The 23,689-nt window shown below is 49.1% G+C and overlaps 1 protein-coding gene across 8 annotated transcripts in view; it reads right to left on the reverse strand.

Moving 5' to 3' along the window:
• Positions 1 to 23,689, reverse strand: part of ERI3 (ERI1 exoribonuclease family member 3) — a 122,192-nt gene that overhangs the window by 54,940 nt on the left and 43,563 nt on the right. For all 8 annotated transcript variants that reach the window (XM_045860010.1, XM_045860006.1, XM_045860009.1 and 5 more), the window contains one exon: positions 1,133 to 1,205. In XM_045860010.1, coding sequence (XP_045715966.1) covers positions 1,133 to 1,205 — 73 coding nt within the window. The remainder of the gene's footprint in view (positions 1 to 1,132; positions 1,206 to 23,689) is intronic.

A 23,689-nucleotide genomic window follows, 5' to 3' on the forward strand; every position in this document is an offset into this window, starting at 1 on the left:
CTCCCATGTTCCTTCAAAAGCTCACTTAGCTCCAGCCACCCCTCCCCCACACACACACCAACAGCACACTGCTCCCCCTGCCTAGAAAGCCTCTCCTCCTCAGATCTGTGCCTCACCTCCCTTGATTATGCTCAGTTCAAGACCCAAACCCATATGGTCCTAGACTAACCCTCCAATGAGCTCTCCCTGCACGCCCCAGGAGCCACTACTCTTACCCTCATGTGTTCTCCCATCCCTGAGCTTCTTGGGAGTCACTGCTGACAAGTGGCTGGGGTTCCTGAGGCTGCCCTGGGGCTTTTTGCTCTTGCATCAGAAGGATTTATGGTGATAAGCCTCCCTGGGGGACTGGGCCTCCTGGAGCAAGGATCCCACTAGAGCAGGGACTGGAGAGTCTACTCCTACTCCTTTCTTCTGCTTATCCAGCAAGCACATACTAGGAGAGGTCAGTTTTCTGAGTGATTCACTCTCTGCCAGGCCCCACTTTCCTAGGTACGGGGCATCCCTCCCAGCCCACAGCCTCAGCCCATTCCCCAGGTGCTTGGTGCTACATTAGTGCTCGTCTCCTCCCTCACGCTCAAAGAAAACTGGGCTGTAGTTTCCATGGCCCTTCATATGAGCAAGGTTCTGCTGTGGCTAGGCAGCATTGAAGCCAGCCTGAACCACCTCTACCTCCCCACCAGAGGAAGACACCAGGACCAGTCAGGAGGGTCAGGGCCACACTCCTGAACATATCAAAGGAGGACACTTCTCCAGAGGCTCGGCTAGCACCACATCTCTCCTAGAGGCAATGTAGCTCAGCTCAGTTTCAGCTCTGGGCAAGAACCTGGAAAATCCCCTTAACTGGAACTTCTCTGCACATCTGAGTGACACCAAGTAGCGACGTATCATACTCTACTCAACAGCCTGGTCCCCAACCAGTTCCCCAGTCCCAGATATGGCCACAGTCTGCCAGTGCACATTAGCTAGGGAAGAGGAGAGAGGGATGTTGAGAAAAGAGAAGAACAAAGAGAAAGGGAGGGATGAGAACAACAAAAAGAAAACAACAGAAATGAGAAAAGCAGCAAGGGCTGGGGGGAGATTTGAGACCCAGGAGACCCAGGCGAAGCACCCAAGTGGGGCTCAGACACAGTACCTTTTTCAGATTGATCCACTGCTTGAAGTAATCTGCCACTGGCAAGCCCAGGTACTGGCACTGGCCTGGGAGCCTACAGGAAAGGGAAGAGAGAACAAGTTGGGCACACCCATGTCCCAGGTGAGGAGTGTTAAGCTACAGGGTCCAACATAGAGTCTATAGACTAACAGACCTCAAAAGGCCAACCCATTAGCCACGGGCCCCACCCCACCGGAGAAACGCACCCCCACCTCCAGCACCCTGGACACTGTGCTCCAGGCCCAGCCCTCAGACCCAAATGTGAAAACCTGAAGACTATTCAAAATCAGCAGCTACTACTTTCTGATGGTCTACAATATGCTAAGTATCTTACTTATACTTTCACATCATTCTTCAGAATGGTACTGTGAGGTAGGTACCATGGCCTACGTTTTACAGATGAAAAAATGAGGTTCAGGGGGGTAACTAAGATCCCACAGCTAAAAAAAATGGACTGAACCCAGGTCTGTCTCCCTCTACATCCTAGGTTCTCTCCAGGGCACTAGCTTGTTATTTTGTTAGAGCAGAGAGGCAGAAATATGAGACAAGAGGAGAGAGAGAAAGAGCACGTGATTGAGAGATAGCTGGGCAGGGACTTCCATTCACATTTCAGTCTCTAGCAACAGGCTTTCTGCAGACAGAGAGGAGACCATGCAGAAGGATGAGAAGAGGTCAGAGTTTAAGCCAAGAACCTGTTCTTATTTTTTCTTTAAATTAAAATGTATAAACTATCTCCCTTCTAGCTGATGATGCCATTTTACCCACACAAATCCATTCACCCAAACATTTACTGATGTTTAAAAATTAAGAGTCAGGCACTTAGGACTCAGAAAGGAAGACAACTCCTGCCCATAAGGGGCTCACAGTTTGTTCAGCGGAATGGACAATAAAAGGAGACAAAAGAGCCTTAAGTTGGAGCACGGGGAACATGGAAGGATGGAGGAAGAACTGAAAAATATCAGCTAAAGAAGATCATAGAGTTTTCTTGCTGAGAGAAGAGCTTAGCCACAGGCAATAGAGAGCCTTCGGAGAGTTGTGGTTTACAATGATTGTGCCAAGGCAAAAAAACAACAACAAAAAAAACCATTACACTAAGAAAAGCTGGATAGTAGCCAGGAGACTACACAATAGTCACAGAGATGGTGAGCAAGCAAGAGATAGTGGAGATGTGAAGGAGGACCAAAGGGGATTTGGGGCCCAGTGAGAGAAAGCAGTAGAACCCAGTTCAAAGATTCATGCCTTGGCTAGCTCCATGTTTCTCACTAAGACTAAAGGAGGAGAAAGGGCAGAGAGAGCGTATCTGACACCCAGAGTGGACCAACATTTAGTCAATTGTATAATTATTTTTAAGTTTTCTACATACAATGTATCCTCTTTCTGCCCAAACCAGGGTGGACTGCTCCCACTGCCTCCCCACAGCACACCTCTGGAAGGAGGCAAGAGTTTGGGAATGCAGTTGTAAGTAGACGCCTGACACATGGTGAACACTCACTATCCATTGAGCGTGAGGCACCTAGGAGCCATCCAGCAGTGGGATGACATCTAAGAGGCAGCTGGATATCTAGTTTTAAAGAAAGGTCTGAAGATACAAAGTGCTGAATCATTAATGTAATATATGTAAAATTAGAGTCATGAGACTAGATTAAGATCAGCTGGGAAGAGTATGAAATGAGGAGCAGAGGGCCCGTGTCTCGTGTGTTTTACGAGCTAAAACAACCAGGCCACCCTACCAGACCAGTACCGCACACAAGGAGCTCACTGCTTCACGGAGCAGGCAGCTCTAATGTTGGACTCCGTCGACCCTTCAATACTTGGACCGTCCGTCCTTCCTTAATACTAAACTATGAGTATTACTGTCACCTTGTAACTTCCACCCTGAGGTCTGTCTTCAGAAACTATAGAGAATGAGACTTCTATCTCTTCCTTGCAGAACGGTCCCCAAGATCTGAGAGCCCAGGAAGCTTCCCCCAGAGTACTGTTCTCCAGGTCACGCAGCCTCAGCCCCTTCAAGAATTAATTCCATAGGAGACTGCTCTGTCTGTGGAGGAGCCCATTCTCTGTCTCACTGCTTCACTTACAAACTCACTTTCACTTTAAACTAAAAAAAGAAAAACTCCACGGGAGATAATGTACCATGAGTCAGGACTCACCCATCCCACCCCATTCCTACAGGGCAGGACTCCTGGATCTTTTTCAGGGCGTTGGTCACCCAAAGTCGCACATGCTCTTTTGACCCCACTTCACACCACCTGCGGGCAACCTCAACTACAGGAAAGCAAGCTTCCCCTCTCTGGGCTCATATGCAGGGCGGGGAAAAAGTAGTTTATAGTTGTTTGTATGGAAAAGAATACAATAATTAATAAATAATCAAACAAGAATCAACTATTTCACGTGCTCACAGCTATAAACCTACTTTTTCCCCACCCTGTAAGTAACTGATTTTTCAGCTGAAAATGCAGGTCATTAGGGTCAAATGCCATCGAGCAGTCAAGGACGATGAGAACCTGAGAAAAACTCAATGGATTTGGAGTCAGGGGGCTGGTGAGAGCAGAAGGGAGCCTGCAAGTGTTCAAGAATAAGAGGTGAGAAAGTGGAGCCTGCACAGGTGCACTCCTTGTTTAGGGAGCTTGGCAATGGGAATCCAGTTGGGATGACTGACTCCACCCCAGAAAGTTTCAGTCTTTCCCTCAGTTATTTGACAGACACTGATAAGAAGTTGATTCCCAAGTGTCAAGCAGGAGAGCATGGATCTACTTTTGTAAGACCTGTGATATCTTACCCGAAGGGAAGTTCTTCTCAAACGCCCAGGTGGCACAGTGACATTAACCAAAACCAGTCACTTTTCTGGAAGGGAAATTCTGGCTGCGGCCAAGATGATGAAGTGATATCTAGGCAGGGTGCGTCCATGTGGGAACCAAGGGCAAAGAAGACAAGAAAACCAGGCAAGGTTTGGAAGGAGAGGTAGCCTTAGGAAATAGAATGTGGTTGCTTAAGGAGCATAACTGTAATGTTTGGGTAATTTTCTTATTTCCTTCAATTTTTCTTTCATGTTCCCTATCCTTACTATTTGCTAAAATGCTTGCTGAGCTCAGCTATTTTGGGAAAATCACATTAAGGACTGTGAGTGAAGGGGGCCACTAGAAGTAGCAGAATGTACTGGGTCAGCCAAAAAGTTTGTTCGTTTTTTTTCCATAAGGTGTCTCTAATAGCGCTTATTTATCTTTAACTTCATTCGAAACAATTTTGTTAGATTGTCTGCTGACAGCTGTCACATCAGCGTGCATTTAAAAAAACTTATCAAAATCGGTGAATTTTTGTGTAGCCATTTTAATATAGCAGATGGAAGAAAATAAGCAACATTTGTGGCATATTATATGCTTTATTATTTCAAGAACAGTAAAAACACAAATGAAACGCAGCAAAAGATTTGTTGCAGTATATTGAGAAGGTGCTGTGACTGATCAAATATGTCAAAAGTGGTTTGTGAAGTTTCATGCTAGAGATTTCTCACTGGACGATGCTCCAGTCAGGTAAATCAGTTGAAGTTGATGGTGATCAAATCGAGACATTCATTGAGAACAATAAACATTATACCACATGGGAGAGAGCTGACATACTCAAAATATTCAAATCAATAAAAGTTATTGATGAAAATGAAAAATGTGTCTTTTATTTTATAGGAAAAAACAAAGGAACTTTTTGACCAACCCAGTACAAAGGAACAGTCAGGGGGACTGGCCAGCAAAAGGCAGAGGTCCTGGGGGCACCTATCATATTCTCCTTTAGCCAGTCCCGGCATCCCGACTCTTCAGCTGACATAGGCCAAGAATCTCACTGGCTGTGGCCTGCCCCGGGGGAGGAGGAAGCTCCCTCTTTAGTGAGATTTCAAATGTGAGTAAGGGTCTAGCTCAGCAGAATCCTGCCTGCTTCTGTTGGAGGTTGAACTATACCAGAGGGGCCACACTGAGGACAGACCCAGGGGTGTCCAAGCTTTTGGTGTCTCTGGGCCACAGTAGAAGAAGAAGAGTTGTCTTGGACCACACATTAAATACACAAACACTAATGAAAACTGATGAGCAAAAAAAAAAAAGGTTTTAAGTAAATTTACAATTTTGTGTTGGGCTGCATTCATAGCCATCCTGGGCCACTAGCAGCCCACAGGTTGGACACCCTGGCAGACAGATTTTCAGGTTGGATGCTTAGCCTCAGGTATGGCTCGGCAGCAATCCTGAGGGCTGTCTGTACCCTGCAGTTGACTAAAGCAGAAGAGAACGGGACATTCATTCTCATTCACTCCGGACTCCAGTCTCCTGCAGGTGCACATGCAGGCTGCACACAAGCATCGGGTGGTTGAGTCCTCTAGCCTGTGGTTGGTCCTAGCCCTACGACTTCAAGACGCACTCACTACAGATGCAGCAGGGCCCAGGCCCATTTTCACATAAGTTACAAAGCCAAATGCCCCAACCTGAACTTTCAGGTTGCTCATAGGAAGACAGCTACACATTTCTATGACAGAACCTACCCCAGTTTAGAGAGCACCTGGAGAGTAGCCTGTGAAGAAGGTGGGTTTGAGTAGTCATTATCCCCTATGTAGAAGAGGACACTGAGGCTCAGAGAAGAAAAAGGACTCACTGGAACAACCAGCCAAGGGCAGAACTAGAAACAGAATCTAAGTCTCCTGACTGCACAAGACACCAGTGAGACAGATGCAGTCAGAGCTCTTCACAGTCCCTAGGAAGACAAGGTCTAGGGCCACATAAAGTAGGAAACACGGTGGTCACTGCTGAGGTCACACATGGGTCCAAGGTTCTTCGGAACCTACAGCTAAGGTCAGTGGGTACCTGTGGGCACATGGTTCCACCAATTTCTAAAGGAAAAGGGTAAAAGTCCCCCTGTCACAAAGGGTCTGAATGCTGTGCGTTCCTACCAGATACTGATCCCAAGAAAAGAGCCACTGGCAGTGGGCCCTGGACTAGCCTGTGGGCATGAACGTGCAGGCAGGTTTATGGTGCCCAGGTCTCCATGCAGCTGGAATTGCTGGGTACAAAACTCCTCAACTGCCCAAACATCATCTGGCCATACTTATTACTGTTGCCCAATGAAATTTTATGCACAGAGTCCACAGGTGTGATTTCCCCTTCTTTATGAGGGTCGGAATGACATCACTGATGGCCAATAGAAAAGAGCCAATTATGTCCAGGCCATAAAAAGGAATGGGATTTTTTCAACCAAATCAAAACTTCCCTCAGTTTCATGAATGCAAGGGGCCCCCTTTAAGGAAGGGCCCCCCAGTCCTGCCTGTGGACTCTACTAAACTGAGGGATATGATTACTTTCCAAATACTGTGTGGGGTTTAGGGCCAGAACTCTGCCTTTGGCATTTAACATGTGGCTTGCTCTTAGCACACTGGCCCCTTAGAGCCATCAAACCAGAACATAGAACCCTACCCTTAGACACCAGACAGGCTCCTCACCACTCCATCCACAGGGAAGTTAGAAGAGATGGGCTATTCCTTATGTCCCCTTATTGTCCTTTTAAGTAACAACAAAAAAAGCAGAGAGCTCTCCCTGCTCCGAAAAAAAAACACAAAAAACCAGTATGGAAGGAATAGAGTTACGAGAAACTGTCCCCCAACACATGTACAGCACAAAGCAAAAGGAGCCCGCCTTCCCCACCCACCCCTCATCCAGCCCCACCACCTGCAACCCAGCACTCGAGCTGGGTCCAGACAGCCCTGATGGCAAACAGGTGTGACTAGCTGGGCGCCGGCCAAGGCAGGGGACTAGCTCATTAAGGGAACACCACCCGCGCTAATGGGTACAGACAGGATGAAGCCATTGTGAGCAGGAGCTCGGCTTTGAAGATTAGGTCAAGCAGAGATGGGGGGCTCTGCTACAACTGCTAGAGTCAAGGAGGTCAGTAGCATCCATGGAGGTCTGACAGACTGACAGACACCAACAGCTAGGACTAGCAGGAGAGCAGGGACCAGTGCTAGAAAAGGTCGTGGGCACTATTCCTTCTGTGCTTTTCTCTCTTTCAGTCGTAGGGGCAACCCGAATCAAGGAGATGCATGTCATTCTCACTTTTAGCAGACTCCACCTTTTAAAGAGGAGGAGGTCAGCCGGATCTGGAGCCATATTTGGCCCCTTTCCGCCTCTCTGAAAAGGCCATGGGACCCAGACCTTGGAGGGATATAGGCTGTCAGTTCTAGTGTTCAAAAGCTCTAGGACATGCACATACTGCTCACCTGCCAGGGCAAACTATTTTGTCTCATTTGACATGCAGAAAAAAGGAAGTGTTCAGAATCAAAGGAGAAGAGTAGGGAGAAAGGCTCTGTTTTCTTCAAGGTCACAGCCAGACCATCGAGGCACAGAAGGCCTAGCATGGGGAAGGAACTGGCCAATAGATCCAGCCAACCAGCCAGATGCAAATCCCTGCCAAGGGGACACACGTGAGGGGTGGCTGGGGCTTGTTTCCATGCAAGGTCTCTCCACTTGCTGAACACAAACATTCCCACACAATGCTGCTGCTGGCTGTCCTGCATCTCAAAACCGCCACACTTCCTAGGTTCTCCGTAAGTCCTGAAACTGAGCCTCAGGAAAGGTTCCATTCCCACTGGCTCCCAGTTTGGGAGTCCTACCTGGTCAGAGCCTCCACAGCTAGCAGGATGTGAATCTGCATCCGGCCCAAGCAGGCTACCTCAGCCCAGGCCACACTGGGCTCGGGATCCAGCTCTTTGTCCCTCCTGTTTCTGTTTCCCACCCAGAGGAGATAAACAGACATGGGTGATAAACGGCCCGCCTTTCACGATCACTTTTCCTCAAGTTGAGGAGAGTAGCTAGTGATGGATGGGCTGGAATTTGGTTATCAGGAAGGGCTGTCAGCCAGAGGTGCCTATCTCCTCCCCCACTACGCAGGGCATCATTACACTGTGGCATCGAGGTAAAATATGAGCAAGGGGAGGGAAGGAAGAAAGAGGGAAGGCTGGGCTTCCACACGAAGCAAATTGAGCAACAATGAGAGCAGGCACGAGGCTGGGACGTTAGTTATCTGCCCGTGACACCTTTTATCTCTGCACAAATTGGTCCTTCCTCCCCCACTGCAGCCTCTTATACAAACAGAGGCAGGCACGATGTGTCACCACTGCAATAGTGTAGCAATTTAACCCGAATTAGTGAGGGGGTCAAGCCAGGAAATAGGGGTTTCTCATTTCAACAGGTTCCTTAGTCTCTGCTCTGAACCAGCACATTGTGGGGAGGAAGGTAGAAAGAAAGCAGATTCATAATTGAATTCACTCACTTGGCTGCTGCTGATGTATAAAAAATTAATGCTTGAGCCTCCTACTTATCAAAGCCAGTTGGTTTCCATCTCACCTGCAAGATGGCACCATGGCCAAAGACGTGGCCTGGGCCACCATTGGTAGGCCGAGCACCCCGTGCTTTTAGCCAAGGCAGGATCAGCAAGAACAGGAAGGGAGAGAAAGGGACGGCCCAAAGACAGCAGCCTCATGCCAGCAACCCTTCTAGAGGCCTACAGGACAAGAGTGCAGGGTCGGAGATAACAAGGAAAGGAGGTTATAGGAAGTGATCACATTAAAGACAACCCTGGGCAGTTCAAGAATACACTTGAGTCTACAGGCAGAAAGGCATTCTGGTTCCACCCTCCACTAGATGTCCAGGGTGATTTTTTACTAGTAACCCCTCTCTGCCCCTGGATACACACATACACATGCACGTGCGCGCGCACCCCATGCTGCTGTGCTGAAACTGAGAAAGCCAATGGCAGCACTGATGGCACTGACAAGGCTGAAAGAGCAGGGAGTAGAGGAGCCTGTTCTATTCCCCAGCAACTTCCCCCACTGCAGAGCCTGGGGCTAGAAGGGCCCCCAATGGGGGGCTGAGTAGGGGGCAGAGTGCAGTACAACCCTCAGGCAGCACATGTCCTGCTACACTGAGACAACCTGGACAAGTGACCACGTGTCTTTAGGTAGGTTATGTCACCTACATGCCCTACTCTGTGAAGGTTAGAGCCAGCCAAAGGAAACGCTGTATAAATAAGTGTTCCTAGAGGGATTCTGGCTCTAAGAAGGTCTGCTGAGACCAAACCTACAAGGACCCTTGAAGATGCTTCCAGGCCACCTGCTCTGAGTAGACAGTGCCTTGGCCAGGTACTGGATACTGGAGAGCCCACCAAGGATGGCAGCCGAAGGGGGAGTTCCAGAACCACTCAACAGTTGCAAAAATGAATTCCAAGAAGCTTGGGGGTGAGAGACATGGATAGAGGAGGCACCTTGGGACTCATTCTCCTAATATAAAGAATCAGCAGGCACACATCAGTGAACAAAAGCCAAGGCTCCAGTATAGACAGAAAATGGGAGAACTTTCTACCCCAATTGCCACCACGTATTGGATTGGTCAAAAAGTCCGTATGTTTTTTTTCTGTAAAATAAAAGACACATTTTTCATTTTCACTAGTAACTTTATTGATCTGGATATTTTGAGTATGTTGGCTATCTCCCACATGGTTTAATGTTGATTGTTCTCAGTTAATGTCTGTTTGATTGCTATCAACTTCACCTGGTCTACCCAACCACAGAGAATCATCCAGTGAGAAATCTCCAGCACGAAACTTCACAAACCACTTTTTTTAAAGTCAGTTTTTAATTGTTACTCTGTTACACTTGTCCCAATTTTTCCCCCTTTGCCCTCCTCTGCCCATCCCAACCCCCCACTCCCACAGTCTATTCCCACGCTGTTGTTCATGTCCGTGGGTCATTCACAGATGTTCTTTGTCTAGTCCTTTGCTTTTCTTTCTACCACTATCTGCCCCCCCTCCCCCCTGGTCACTTTCAGTCTGTGCCATGTTTCCATGCCTGTGGTTCTATTTTGTTCATTAGTTTATTTTGTTCATTATATTCCTCTTATAGGTGAGATCATATGGTATTTGTCTTTCACCAAATGGCTTACTTCACTGAGCATAATATTTTCCAGTTCAATCCATGCTATGATGAAGGGTAGGAGCTCCTTCTTTCTTTCTGCTGTGTAGTACTCCATTGTGTAAATGTACCACAGTTTTTTGATCCACTCATTTGCTGGTGGGCACTTAGGCTGCTTCCAGCACTTGGCTATTGTAAATAGCGCTGCTATGAACATTGGGGTGCATAGGTTCTTTTGAATTGTTGATTCTGGATACTCAGGATATATTCCACATTCGATCAGTCACAGCACCTTCTCCACACGCTGCACAAATCTTTTTCTGTGTTTCAGTTGCATTTTTTCCTTTCTTGAAATAATAAAATATAATATGCCACAAATGTTGCTTATTTTCTTCCATCTTCAACATTAAAGTGGCTACACAAAAATTTACCAGTTTTGATAAGCTTTTTGTAACGCATACTGATATGATATCTGTCACAATATGATCTAACAAAATTGTTTTGAATGAAGTTAAAAATAGCTAAATGCTACTAGGTCTGTCTTACGGAAAAAAACAAACGAACTTTTTGGCCAACCCAACATTTACAGATATCACGGAGACCCAGGACCCTCAAGGCGTAGAGCCAATCAAGCCTGATTCCCACACTCAGGAAGCTTCCAGGCCCACCCAGAAGCTAACCACAGCATGAAATGTAATGATCACTCCAGAAGAGACTAGTGAGTGAGGGCTCTCGTTTCTGGTGATGGAGGGACAAAGTTAGGGGGCACTTACAAGACCTTTGCTTGTACACACACACACACACACACACACACACACACTCACTCCCTCCATTCTTCTCTGCCTGCCTACAACCCTGAGAGAATGTACTGCCGACCTCTCAGCCCACTTTGCCCCACACTTGCCCCCATCCTCTGGGACGGCTGCAGGTTACAATTCCAACCACAGGCTTCAGAAAGATGATACACTTGCTGGAGCCTGCAAAGGGTCAGGAGAGAGTACTGTTTGAAATACCAGCGTGACAGCTGGCTCCTTGTCTGTCTCTTTCTCCCCCACCCCCTCCCCAAACTTGTCATGGTACAAGAAGTCTATAAGCAGCCCATCAGCTTTAAATATCAGTGTGCGTGAAGCAGCAGCACGAGAGCGAGGGAGCGGGAAGCAGACAACGAGTGCCTCTGTCGCCACTGCCTGTCAGGGAACACTAATGAATTTCACCACTAGCAAGCTATGCTTCTGATGGGGGGGGGGGGGCAGTGAGTAGGGGGTGGGGAGTTTTCTAGAGAGAATTCTCGCAGTATTAAAACATCTTTTCCCAAAGCCCTGTTAATAAATGTCACTGCAGAGGGTCTGCCACTAGGACTTCAAGGCAAGGGAGGGGTTGGGACAAACTCTGCAATCCTCTCAAGCAGGAAGGGCAGAGCAAGTGTGAGGCTGGAGGGAGCCAGCTGAGGCTCACAAGTAGGAGGGTGACCACCATCACCCACACTCATTCATAACAGCCTATGATGCTTGGCTGAGGGGAACAGGACAAGAAGGAAAGGCCTCAGGCAGGGAGAGATTACCAGCTACACCTTCAGGGCCAGACTTACTACCTACCCTAGTTCCCATCAATTTCAGCCAACTCACTTCACAGATGGACAGGGGACTCCAGACCATCCTTCCAGACCTAGGGAAGGTGGGGTGAGGAAACTCTGGCACCAGTCCCAACAAGAAGCTACTTTCCCTAAATATCAGGAGCTACAGCTTGTTATCATCTCCATTTTACAGATGAGGAAATGAAGGTTCAGAGTAGTAATGTGACTTTCCCAAGATCCTACAACTAGTAAGCAGAGAAGCCAGGACTTAAATCCAGGTCTCTTAATTTTTAATAAAGGCCTTGTTCTTTTCTACAATACCATACAGCTCCTCTGCAGAGGGGCTGATCACCTCACTGTCTCCTGTATGTCTCCCACTGCCCTTCCCCTCCATTCCCTCCCACTGGTATATACACACCTCTGGCCTGGCATGGGCCACAGCTGTCGTAGCACAGAGCTGGGCTCCAGGCCAGGGTGAACCCAGACTGGCAGAGAAAGGCCTGGGAGTGAGCCAGGCCATCACCTGGGAGTCTCCACAGCTCAGAGGGCATGGTTGCAAGCATAAGCCTTCCCCTGGGTACTCTCTGCACAACTCTGATCAGCAGTGTCTGATCTGGCAGCGACCTGCTATGCAGGGGGCAAATGACATTTAATTTCCTCTTGGTTTCCCAATGGTACAAACGAAAGGCCGTCACCTGCGTCTGGGTCTGGCAGCACAGCTGGAAGTGTTCCCAGACATGCTGCTCTGGAGAGTTCCCAAACAGAAACCAGAACACAGGAGGTGTGGAGGGGCTCCCCATAGACCAGGTAGCCAGTCCTCCCTGAGAAAACCAACCTCAAATCCCCATTGGCAGGCAGTTGCTGAACACCTCCAAAGGGCACTGCACTGGTATACAGCGCCTCTCTACTCCACTACTTTTTCACCCACTTGCCAACTATCTCTACCCCCACTGCTCACACATGGAGCCCACATAAATGTCCACATGAAGCACGTACTGCCACAAACATCCTATAGAACAATATATCATGCACCTTCCCAGTGCCACAAGCACCCCGTGAAATCAAATAACTTTTATCTCCCCAGCCACTCTCCAGTGAAATGAGATGAGCGCCTTTCCAGGGTCCCTCCCAGGGCAATTCTTTTCAGGGAAAGGGCATGTTGCCCCACCTGTTGTGACTGCGGGAAGTGCTGGAGCTGCCACCAGGACCTGGCCAGAGCTCCCTTTTCCAGATGGAATGGCAAAGGCCTCAGCAGACAGCAGGCAGTAGGGAGGGGGAGGAGAGGGAGCAGGTGACGGGAGGTTTCCAAAAGGCACTTTGATCAGTGTCTCCACTAATGAGCTACTCGTTCTGTTTTGGCCAGGAAAATAGGAGCTCCTTTACAGTTTGAGCTGTTTCCAAGACACCCCACTCATCCCCTACCGGTCTCTACCTGGCCTCTGACCATCTTGACCCTTTGCCTGGGCTGCCTTTGTATGGCCTACAATGCCCTCTGGAGGCTCCATGGAGAGGTATCCTACAAGCATTCGGGATCTGGGATGCAGTCTGACCTCTGCTCCAATTTCCTCTAAACCCCTGGCTGACCTCCTCTGCCCTGATCCCAGCTCCCCTGAATCCTTCAAGACATGTGAGCAGAGTCATACTTCTGGGTGGGCATTAAACAGGTCAGCAGTTTTTAAACTGTGCTCCATGAAGCCCTAGGGTTCTAGGAGGGATATCAGGCTACTTTGTGGGCTGGAGGAAGAATGGGTTGAACCTCATTCCAGCTTCAGACAGAACAGCTCGGCTTTTGTATATTTTGTAACATTGGGCTTTCTTTAATATTTTGATTTTTAAAAAAGTTTACTAAAAAAAATACTACCCATTCGGTCTCTCTTCTCTGGGTTCTCATAGTATTTGTTTTGTATCTTCTTCATAGCGTTCGCATGTTCTACCTCACTTAGCCTGTGATTAGCTATGCACACACTGCTGTCTGTCCTGATCGCCTGGCGGTCCCTACAGTTCCTAGCACAGTGCTCACTGGGCCCAGAGCAGTTCTCAGCAGGGGCTAGCTTTAGGCCACTGCTGAAACGCCAGTGCTTCTGGGACAGGTAGTGCCTAGCACCTCCAATGGCATTTCCAACAGTGCTCCTCAGAAGAGAGCTGCGCTGTATGGTAACTGACGTTTACAAGAGGGCCCTAGAGAAGACGTGGGGCACATGCTCTCTTATATCAGCACATGGGGCTTACCTGCTACCGTCATCAGTCCTCGAAATGGACCTCCAGGGACCAAAGAGACTTTTGCAGGTGGCCAATTTGGGGGCAAAATATAACATATTTCAATAGGAAATATCACTTGTAAGAAGTTTCTAAACCTTGAATGTGGGACCATGGGAACACAGGATGATGCACCTCAGCTGCGTACTCAAGGCTCTGTCCCCTAGTAGAGGAGTCACTAGGATTAGAAATGGGTGAAGCCCTTGGCTCCGTTAACCAGGCCCACTGCTTAAACCTCCTTCTCTGGCCAGCTTTGGGGAGGGAGCAAGAAGGCAGGGTTCTGTGCTCCTCCTAGCTAGAGCCACTTGTTAATAGTCCCTAGATTCTCTTATCCCTGGGGAAAGGAAGGTAGCGATGAGCCCTTCACCCACCCCCATACACACATGCCTCCCAGCAGGGCCAGGGAGGACAGCCATTAGTGTGTGCCTCGGCAGACAATGGGGAGGAGAAGTCTCCAGAGCAAAGGACAACTGCAGCAATTAGAATGCAGGGAGGTTCAGAAGCTATTTAACTGGGTGACCCCTGAGGTCGCTGCATCTGACTCCCATCCCTGGATAAATATTGTATGAGAGGGGAGGGGGGCAAGTGAGGGAGCCATCGGAGTACGGCTCCTCCTCCCACTCCCTTCCCCACCCCACGCGGCTGCCTCCAGCCACACACGCCAGGAACATTATTTACAGCCCTGACAGTCAGAGCAATCACTCTGCTAACCAAGAGGGAATGGACAAAGTCGACTTACCAAAAATTGACTATGGCAACTGAAGAAGAAACCAGAGCTAGTGGGGGAAGGGAGCTGAACCAACACTGGGAGGCAAGGCTTCTCCCACATTCTGAGTCCAGCAAGAGAAAATACTCTGTCACCTCAAAACCACTGGTAGATAAAGCTGGTCGCAACTGGCAGAGAGAAAATCAGAAATGGGGTGTGCTTCCTTCTGCCTTTGGAAAGCTCTGTAATGGAAAAATTCCTGGATCTTATCACCACCAAGGGGTTCCTTAGCAAAGATGGGGGTCCTAGCTACCTTCCCAGAGGAAGCGGGAGTAGCCACAGGCCACTTATCTGGCTGGTCCCTTAGTTGACGCAGTGGGAAGAAGCAGGAAAGTCAGACATAGCAGAAGAGGACCGGGGTGGGGGAAGAAAAGCGGAGTGTGTGAGTGCGGGCTGCGCCTCAGCCCCCACACCGCCGCTCCTCCAGTCCTGCTCTAATGCACCCTGACATGCCTCTGAAGACAGAGAGCTGTTTGCAGTCAGCACCGTGATTTGTTAGTAATTATTTCCATGGTGTCACATTGCTGTCACTCTGTTAACAAAGAGACAGGCTGCCTCAGGCTCCCTGCAAGAAAGAATCGCAGAGAAAAAGGCCTGTCAGGCTCCCGGGATTCTCTGGGCTGCTGGCTTTCTTCCCCAAACCAACATCCTTGCAGGCTTTGGAAAAAACAGTTTTATAGAACTAACAAGTTTGAGTCGTGTCACCCTTTAGCCAGGGACACCGAGAACTGATCCCACCCACTCATAGCCACCATTCCCACAGCCCTGCAGAGCGAAGCCCTGGAGTGCACAGGTCACTGAACCATGGGCCACCATGCAAACCATGGCCTTGGAGTTCCCTGGCCTTCACCTTCCAAGAACCCTGCTCTCCAACTCTTCTTCCACTCTGGGGGTGTTCACAGCCTCTCGCGTGCTCTGAGGACCTGACAAAAGAAACCCATTTCGGAACACGCTGACGCAGCTGTCCCACTGGCACGAAGAGTGGTTAGGGAGAATGGGATGGCAGGGTACCTTCCTTCCTTGAATCTGCCAACCACAGTTCAGGACCAAAACCACTCAGGTGCCAATGCCCCTACAGCCTCCAGGTGCCTGCGCACCTGTGAGGAGATCCCCACTGAGCCGCCCTGTTGTTTCCAGTGTCTGGACTGGTGTGGCATCTGCACTCAAAGAACTAGTGCTTTGCTTTAGCACAAAGTAATATCTCCATTATCCTGGCTGGGAATTAGAGGACAGATTGGCAAGCGCTGACAAAACAGAGGTCACTCACCTTACAGGCATGGAAAGTTGGAGATTAATTCTCTTCCCTCACAGAGGGAATCAGACTCCTAGCTAGTGGAAGCGAAGCACCAATATTGGAAACCCCTTTCAATGCCAAGCAGCAGCAGCAAAAAAAGAGAGACCAAAGCCCACAAGCCCTAGAGAGGCCTTGTCAAGGTGGCAAGGGCCAATGCCAGCTTGCTCCTGCAGAATCCCACAGGACAGAGAAACCTGAACAAGATTCTTCTGGCATTGGGGTCCAAAGGGCAGAGGGTAGTGCTAGCTTCATGCACTGGAATGGAAGCTCCATAAAGGGAGAATGTTTTGGAAATTTGAGCTCTTTGTTCACTGCTATATCCTCAATACAACAGTGCAAGGCATATAATGGGTATTCAATAAACATCTGCTGAAAGAATAAATAAATGGGTGGATATGGCTCAAAGGCCACTTCCACAGGTCTGGGGTCAGCCCTGCCTCTTCCTATCACAGAAATTCAGAGAAGAGGGAGGCCAGTGTGCATTTCAGAAGAGCCAAGAAAGAGCACATGCCTAAAGGGCTGGAGTTAAGTTTTAAAAGGTGAGGGGGATTGGGACAAGCCGACAGACCTAGGGAGGTCCTCATATCAGACTGAACATTCACATACTCATTCCACAAATATGTATCCAAGGACTAAACAAGGCAGGTAGTCCAACAAAAGGAGAATAAATCAGTATAATAACACAATGGAATATTACACAGCAATAAAAAGGCTGAACTGATACACAAAACAACATGGATGAATCTCCTGTATGTTACGTTGAGCAAAGAAAGTCAGACACAAAAGAATACATCTTGTATGATTCCATTTATATGAATATCAAGAGCAAGCAAAACTAAGCAAGAGTATCAGAAGTCAGAACAGTGGTTACCGGGCAGGTGGAGGGCATTACTGACTGGGAAGGGGCACAAGGGAACTTTCTGGGTTGAAGGAAAAGCTTCTTCATCTTGATCTGGGGGGTGATTACACAGGTGTGTGTGTGTGTATAAAAATATAGTGAGCTATACACTTCGTATTTGCATACGTTTATACCCTGCTATAATTATTTCATACCTTAATTCCTAGAAAGATTTAAAAAATGGTTGGGTCTCAAGAGTCACACAAAGAGTTCAAAGAAAAAACACAAAAATATCTCACCCAAAGGGAAAAAAAATTCTAGGAGCAACAGTGCTCCTACTCCTTGTGTTCCGGGCACAGGCCCTTCAGCCTTTGCTCTCTAACTGCCAGAGGACAAAGGGCCCAAGCGAGTGGCCAGGGCCTCGGAAGCTCCAAAACTGTTCAAACCACAGAAGAATGGAGCCAGGTCCTAGGTGTCAGGGCCTGGTGGGCAGACCCACGCAGCCTCCATTCCATACATACCAGGCGAGCTCTAGGGAAGCGGAGATGGGTCAGATGGTCAAGCCATGACCCCAGCTGTTTGTGAGGCTCTCTGAAGCAGCCTGTCTGTCAAATCCTGCCACAGAGCATAGAACCAGCCTCCCAAAGACTGCTCTGAAGAGCCACAGACAGAAAGCCAATCTGTCTTCTTGACAAGCTGGGCAGAGACTAGCTGAGCTGCCCAACTCTGGGTTACAGCAAAAGCCTCAGAGCCTACAGCCCCTCCTGCCAGCAAGGAGGAGGCACTAAGACCCTCGCAGAAGGTCAAGGGGAGTTCCACGTGTAAGTCCAGGGACCAGAACCTAGGCAGCAACACTTGCCTCAGGATCAGTTAAGCAGTAAAGCGCCAGCCAGCAGCTCTACAGCAGACCAAAGCCCAAGACCCCACTGCCAAAACATCTCAAAGCCTGATTATTTACTACGTTGATACCTTTGTCTTTTATTGGGATTTTAACTGAGCAAAACTTCCATTCTAGGGGTTCTTATAATCACTCAAGTTCTGTAAACCCTCTGGCACCTTCCCAGGGGGAGAGATGAGGCTGCCACTGGGGTTCCACCCCTCAGTCTAGAAGTCCCCAGAAGTAGACTACCAGAGGCTCTACCTGCCAGAGAGACAACAAGCATCTCCCCTATGACCCTCTAGGCCCAAAGTCCTTCCACAGCAGGCCAACTTCCACAGGCTCAGGCTCTGAGGAAGAGTGGGAAGAGAGCACAGGTAAGGAACTAGGAGCCCGCTTGGCCTCCACAGAAACCCGCTCTTGCCCCAGGGCTGTGGCAAATGGGCAGTCCCCCAAGCCCACGATCAGGAGCCCCTTTATGTCAATTCTAAGCCCCTCCACATGTGCAGAGGGGGCTCTCCTGCGTTTGTGAGGATGCCGGCCCTGGAGACATGTGAGCTCTCGGGTGGAGGCGGGCATCCCTCACTCCTCCAAGCCCACAAACTCTTGGCCTAAGGAGCTGTCAGGCTAACGAGGCTACCCCACCACCATTCCATCTGAGTGTGTGGCAGGCTGTACTGCACAACTGGCTTCAGGTGGCTCTTCTTTAATTAATGGCATCCCAGGCTCTGCAGGGAGCTTCACCCCACAATGAATGGCCCTCTCTCATTAGAGGCAGGCCTGCCATGATGTATTCAGGGTGAGGGCCAGGATTCATTTCCCTGTCTGTGGGTTGGGGATGGGAGGGAGGGGAGAGGCAGCAGGGACAGATTTATATCGAGTGACTTGGATTAGCTGCAGCTGAAACATGACCCCATCAACTCAAGCTGCCTTCTTGGGGCTAACCCGATGCACCTTTGCTGACGAGAGGGCTCTAGGGAAGCTGAAAGGGGGGCAGAAGGTCTGGTTCTTGTTCTCTCTGGGCTTTGGCTGCAGCTCAAAGGCCCAGAATTCCTATACAACCTGCAAAACCTCCCCACAACCCTGATACACACACTTGGCATGCACTGGGAGCCCGGCCTGACTGAGCCTCTTCATGGCCAGGAGGCTGACCTGTTGGCCTCAGAGTTATAGGACTGACGCTTTGACCATGGCTGTCAGCTGGCTCTCCTGCCTTCTCCCCAGAAAACACCCTCACTCCCTACCTCGGAGGAGGAGTCCACAATGTGGTAAGGTTCCCACATCTGCTGTCTGGACAGACCCAAGTACGTCCTAACACAGTGCATCTCAGACCCCAAGCCACCCAGCACTAGGGAAAGGCAGGCATCGGTCAGACACAAACATACTGCCAGCCGTCATCTCACATACAGTGAGATGTAAACATACGGTGACCCGTCAAGCTGAACCCCCCTCTGGGGTGGGCAGGTTCTGGGCAGCACTGCTCTTCTTCTCTCCCTCTCCCCTGGTGCTACCTCATGAGGATCATGAGCCTGAGCAAGGGGACTGGGTGGGGTCTTGTAGGCAAAAAGGAAAACTTGGGCCTTCAGTTGTCCATGTTTCCACTCTACTTCTCACAGTCTTAGAAGGAAGTCCAGCTGCACTCTGCTAGCCCCACAGGTGGTTCTAGGCCTAGGTAGCTTCAGGCTGGCAGCAAACAGCCCATAGCCCTACAAACTCCCCCTGCATATCCCACTAAACTTGACATTCAGTTTTACTTGTGTTTAGGAGAAGAATCCTACCTTGGAGCCTGCCCTCTATCCATCCTCAGCCCTCTTAGAATGCTCAATTCACTAAGAGAGCTGGCGGGTGGGCCTCACCTGCCTCTGCCAGCCAATCAAAAGGTTGCTTCGCAGGCATGCTGTGTCCCTAGGAGGGCCAGGGCAGAATGCCTATCATCTGTGCACACACCCACTCCATGTCATCCACGCTTCTCCCGGGCCCTCATGGGGGAGTATTCATATACCCTTCCTTCCCTACTCAGAAAGAGATGTAGCTCAGTTCCGCTTTGCTAAGCCCTATTTGGCAATGTGTCTAAACACATGCAAACTTAATTAGTTCAGGAGGAGAGCCCAAGCGCTTGCAGTGACAGATAAAAGTATTGGGAAATGAGACAAGTCCAGGACTGCCAGGGAGTTCTTACTCAAGCCCCTTCCCCCAGCAGGCTGTTGATCAAAGGTGGTACAGCTTAGTGCTGAGACCCTCTGGCACACCCATGGGCAAGGGGCAAGGCTCTCAAGGACTCAGTAACGTGATAAGATGCCCTGCATGCTCAGATGCCCCACATGCTTTCAAATATACCGAGGGATGGAGATATCCAAAGCAATACTGGCAGTGGTTTCCTTAAAATAGATCTGAGGATTCATTCATTTGTAGCTCTGCAAGGAGGCTCTCAGACAGCCCCAAATCACCCCCACCACACGTCCTGGGCAACTACACCCCCACATCAAAATGAACGTAACAGTCTAGACCTGCACTGACACTGGTACCAGCAGCCAAGATGAGAATGGAGAGGGTGTTAAGCAGAGTGTGACATAATCTGCTGCAATTACAAAAATGGAATAAAAGAAGCAAGATTGGAGTTGAAAACGACTAGTTAGAAGACTTCTGTAATAACCCACAAAGACTATTGTGACCTTAACTAGGGCAGTGGAAATAGGGATGGAAAGAAGGCAATGACTGTGAGAAAGCTCTGGGAGGAAGACTCAACAGGATTTGGCAAGTAATTGGTATGGCTAGAGGACAGAATCAAGGATGATTCTCAGGTTTCCGACAGAGCCACTGAGTAGATGGTGCCAGTCGTTATCTGAGGGAATGTCGGAGGTCTGGGGTTGAGAGAAAGATAACCCTTGAGCGTTAAGGGGCCTATGGACACCGAGGTGTGCACAGAGAACAGGGAGCTGGATATGAAGGCTTGGAGTTCAGATGGCAGGTGGAGCAGTGTCTTTTCTCCAGTGGGACCTCTGCTGTCATGTCGGTTTCCATTTCCCAGTTGCAGAAAAAGATTAGAAGACATCAGCACACAGAGGACAGTTGAAGCTATGGCAAAAGATGAGATCACTCTGGTGAGGGCGAGTGTGCAGAATAAAAAGAAAAGACAGCTAGGACAGAGGCCAAAGAAGTACCAATATTTGACAAACACAAAATTTAACAAAAAAAGAAAGAATCATCTCTAAGACACTGTGAAGGGAAAGCTAGAGGAAAAGGAGACCTAGAAAAGTAAAGATAAACAGCATTTCAAGAAGGATACTTGGTCAACTCTACTGAATGATGCCAAGAAGTCCCAGCCTTTCATCTATATCCTACACTGCCCATCCCCCTTGCACACAGGATAGTCACCACCCCACAGCTGTGTCCCAGTGTGTGGTGACATCTCAATGGGACTTCACTCCAAGTGACTAGAGCTCAATAGTCTAGGCCACTTGACTACAGTCCTCAGGACACCCTCAGCAGTCCCCACTGAGTGCATGTTCCCCAAATAAAACTGGGTAATCTAAGCAAGTATCTTTTGACCTCCAGACTTCCTAAAACCTAAAATGTTCCAGGTCCCCATCTGCACAGCACCAACAGAGCGGTGCAGTATGCACACTTCATGAGGAAGGCAGCCCAGCATTTACATATTCAATCTCCAATGGAAGGAAACCACCATTCAGAGCTGAGGCTGAGCTAGGAGAGGGTCCTCACAACAAACCCTGAGTAGGCCTAGACCCTGCCTCATCAGAGCAGAGTCTGATTGTCCTCATCTTCTCCAGGGGTCCTCTTCCCAGACTGCACTGAGGGCCAGGCCTTCCTTCACATCAGCTCTTCCCTACCCCCCTCCACATTCACTCCTACCCCTATCTTTCTGTCTTGCCAATCTGGCCCTCTTCTCAGACCCACAGGCCACTGGAAAAGACCCTGATCTAGCTCCTCTGCCACTCTGTGCTGTTCAGTTGGTGAACCCACATCTTCAAGCCACAGACTAAAATCTGAGTTCTTCAAGGGTGGCTGGCACCCGTGCAGCTTTCGCTCTGCACTCTGCACCAGTCCTACTCTTTCGCCGTACCAGAGATGGAACCCCTTTACAGAAACATTCCTGCCTGGGTGAAAGGAGAGAAAACGGGTGAGAGAACACTAAACTCCATGAGGAGCTTCAAGAAATACCAGGGAAGTCAAAGCAAAGGCAGGTCAGGTAGGCAAGGCAAGCTGACCAAGAGCCAATTCCAGAACAAGTGTTGTAGCTTAAACACATTTAAAAAGAAAATTAAATCCTCACTTACTAAATGAAAACCCATCTAAGCAGGGTCTGTGACTGCGGCATCAAAGCCCACATAAACCTGGAGTAGCAACACAACCAGTTTTCACAAAAGATGGACACAAAACGATTTTGTCAGGGTGGGAGCAGATTTCTTTTCTCCAGTAGGATTTCTGCTGCTACTTCAGTTCCCATTTCTCAGCGCTTCACTCATCAGGCAATTTCCAATGAAAGTGACGGAAGCTGGCTGGGAGAGAGAGGAAGGACAGCAACAAGGAGCCGCGTCTCTGGGAGACCAGAGCGGGCAAGGAAAATATTTGCTGAATTCCTTAGACTTAGCTAAATCAGAAAGTGGATGTCAAAATAAAAAGTGAGGCGCACACTAACAAGTTGTGGGTGTCGGTGTGACACCACCCTTGTCAGGCTCGTCGTCAGCCTTTACCGGGCGCACAAAAAGGTGAGGGCTCTGACAAGAGCCTCCCGACGTGCGGCTCCGGAACGCTGATAAGCTGTGCGCTGTCACGCAGCACTACTTAGGTTTCCTCTCTGGCTGTTTTTATTTTGTTACACATTTAATTAAGAGCCTTCCCGGCAGTTATGCAGAATCCTGCTTCTAAAAGGCAGCCACAGAGCTCCCCTCCCCCCAGCCCCTGCCACCTGACATCTGCGTCCTCCTGCACACACTGTCAGAGCTTCAGTGGCTCCCCCAATCCAAACCCAAACCAACACCCACAGTCTGCCCAGCCCCTTGCTTATTTCTGGAACCTCTTTGGTGTTGGAATTCAATTCTGTATAGCTATGTGTCTTTACCAATTTGAGCCTCAGTTTTTAATTTCGCTTTGCCTTTTTCTGCTATAAAACGGATACCACCTCCTACCGGAGAAGACAAGAGGACTGAATGACATATGGGATGTGCTCATTTAAAATCTGGTTTCCTTTCATACATGCTTGAATTCAACAACTCTATCCCTCCTTTTGATTCCACGTTGATTCCATCATTTCTTGCGAAGATATGAAACGGCCTCCTGAATCACCAAAATCTGCCAGGGCCCACCATGCCGACAGCTGAGTTGGTGCTGCAGGCCAGAATGGGCCGGACTCCAAGCTTAGGGGGACCAGCCCCCGAGTCCCGAACCTCATGCCCAGGGAAATTTCCATGTGCACATACAGGCTGGGGCAACAGTAGGTTTACAGCTGTTCGTATGAAAAATAATACAATCACTAGTGAGTAATAATACAAGGATAAACTGTGTTTCATGTACTCACAACTATAAGCCTGCTTTCCCCCCACCCTGTGTGTCTGTACATACATGCCAGTCACAAAAGATTCACAGTTAACACAAAAAGATCCTGAAACTCGAGTGCTTGTGATGTGAACACACCAAAGACAGAAAACCACTAGGAGAGTGGGAGTCCTGGGAGGCTCTCTGGAGAAGCCAGGCCTCAGGGCTAGACCACACGAGCCCCTGGGTTTCAACCTGTATGCTGCCCCACCCTGAACAGCTTCTCCTATTCAACAGAGCTCCACCTAAGTCCTTTCTCTGTCTCCAGTGCTCCAAGCTGCCCAGGAAATCATGAACAATAACAGCCTCCCTCCTCCTCACTTCCTCCTTGGGACCCTCCTCTGATTCATATCAGCCCAGCCTATATAATCTCCCTGACAAAGGAGTGTCATCTGAGAGCACAGAAATCCTCTGGAGCTCTAGGAGCTGCGTGTGCAGACCTGGAGG

This window comes from Phyllostomus hastatus, unplaced genomic scaffold (genome assembly GCF_019186645.2).
Source record: "Phyllostomus hastatus isolate PE091 unplaced genomic scaffold, TTU_PhHast_1.1 phas_scaffold_182, whole genome shotgun sequence".
Taxonomy (NCBI): domain Eukaryota; kingdom Metazoa; phylum Chordata; class Mammalia; order Chiroptera; family Phyllostomidae; genus Phyllostomus; species Phyllostomus hastatus.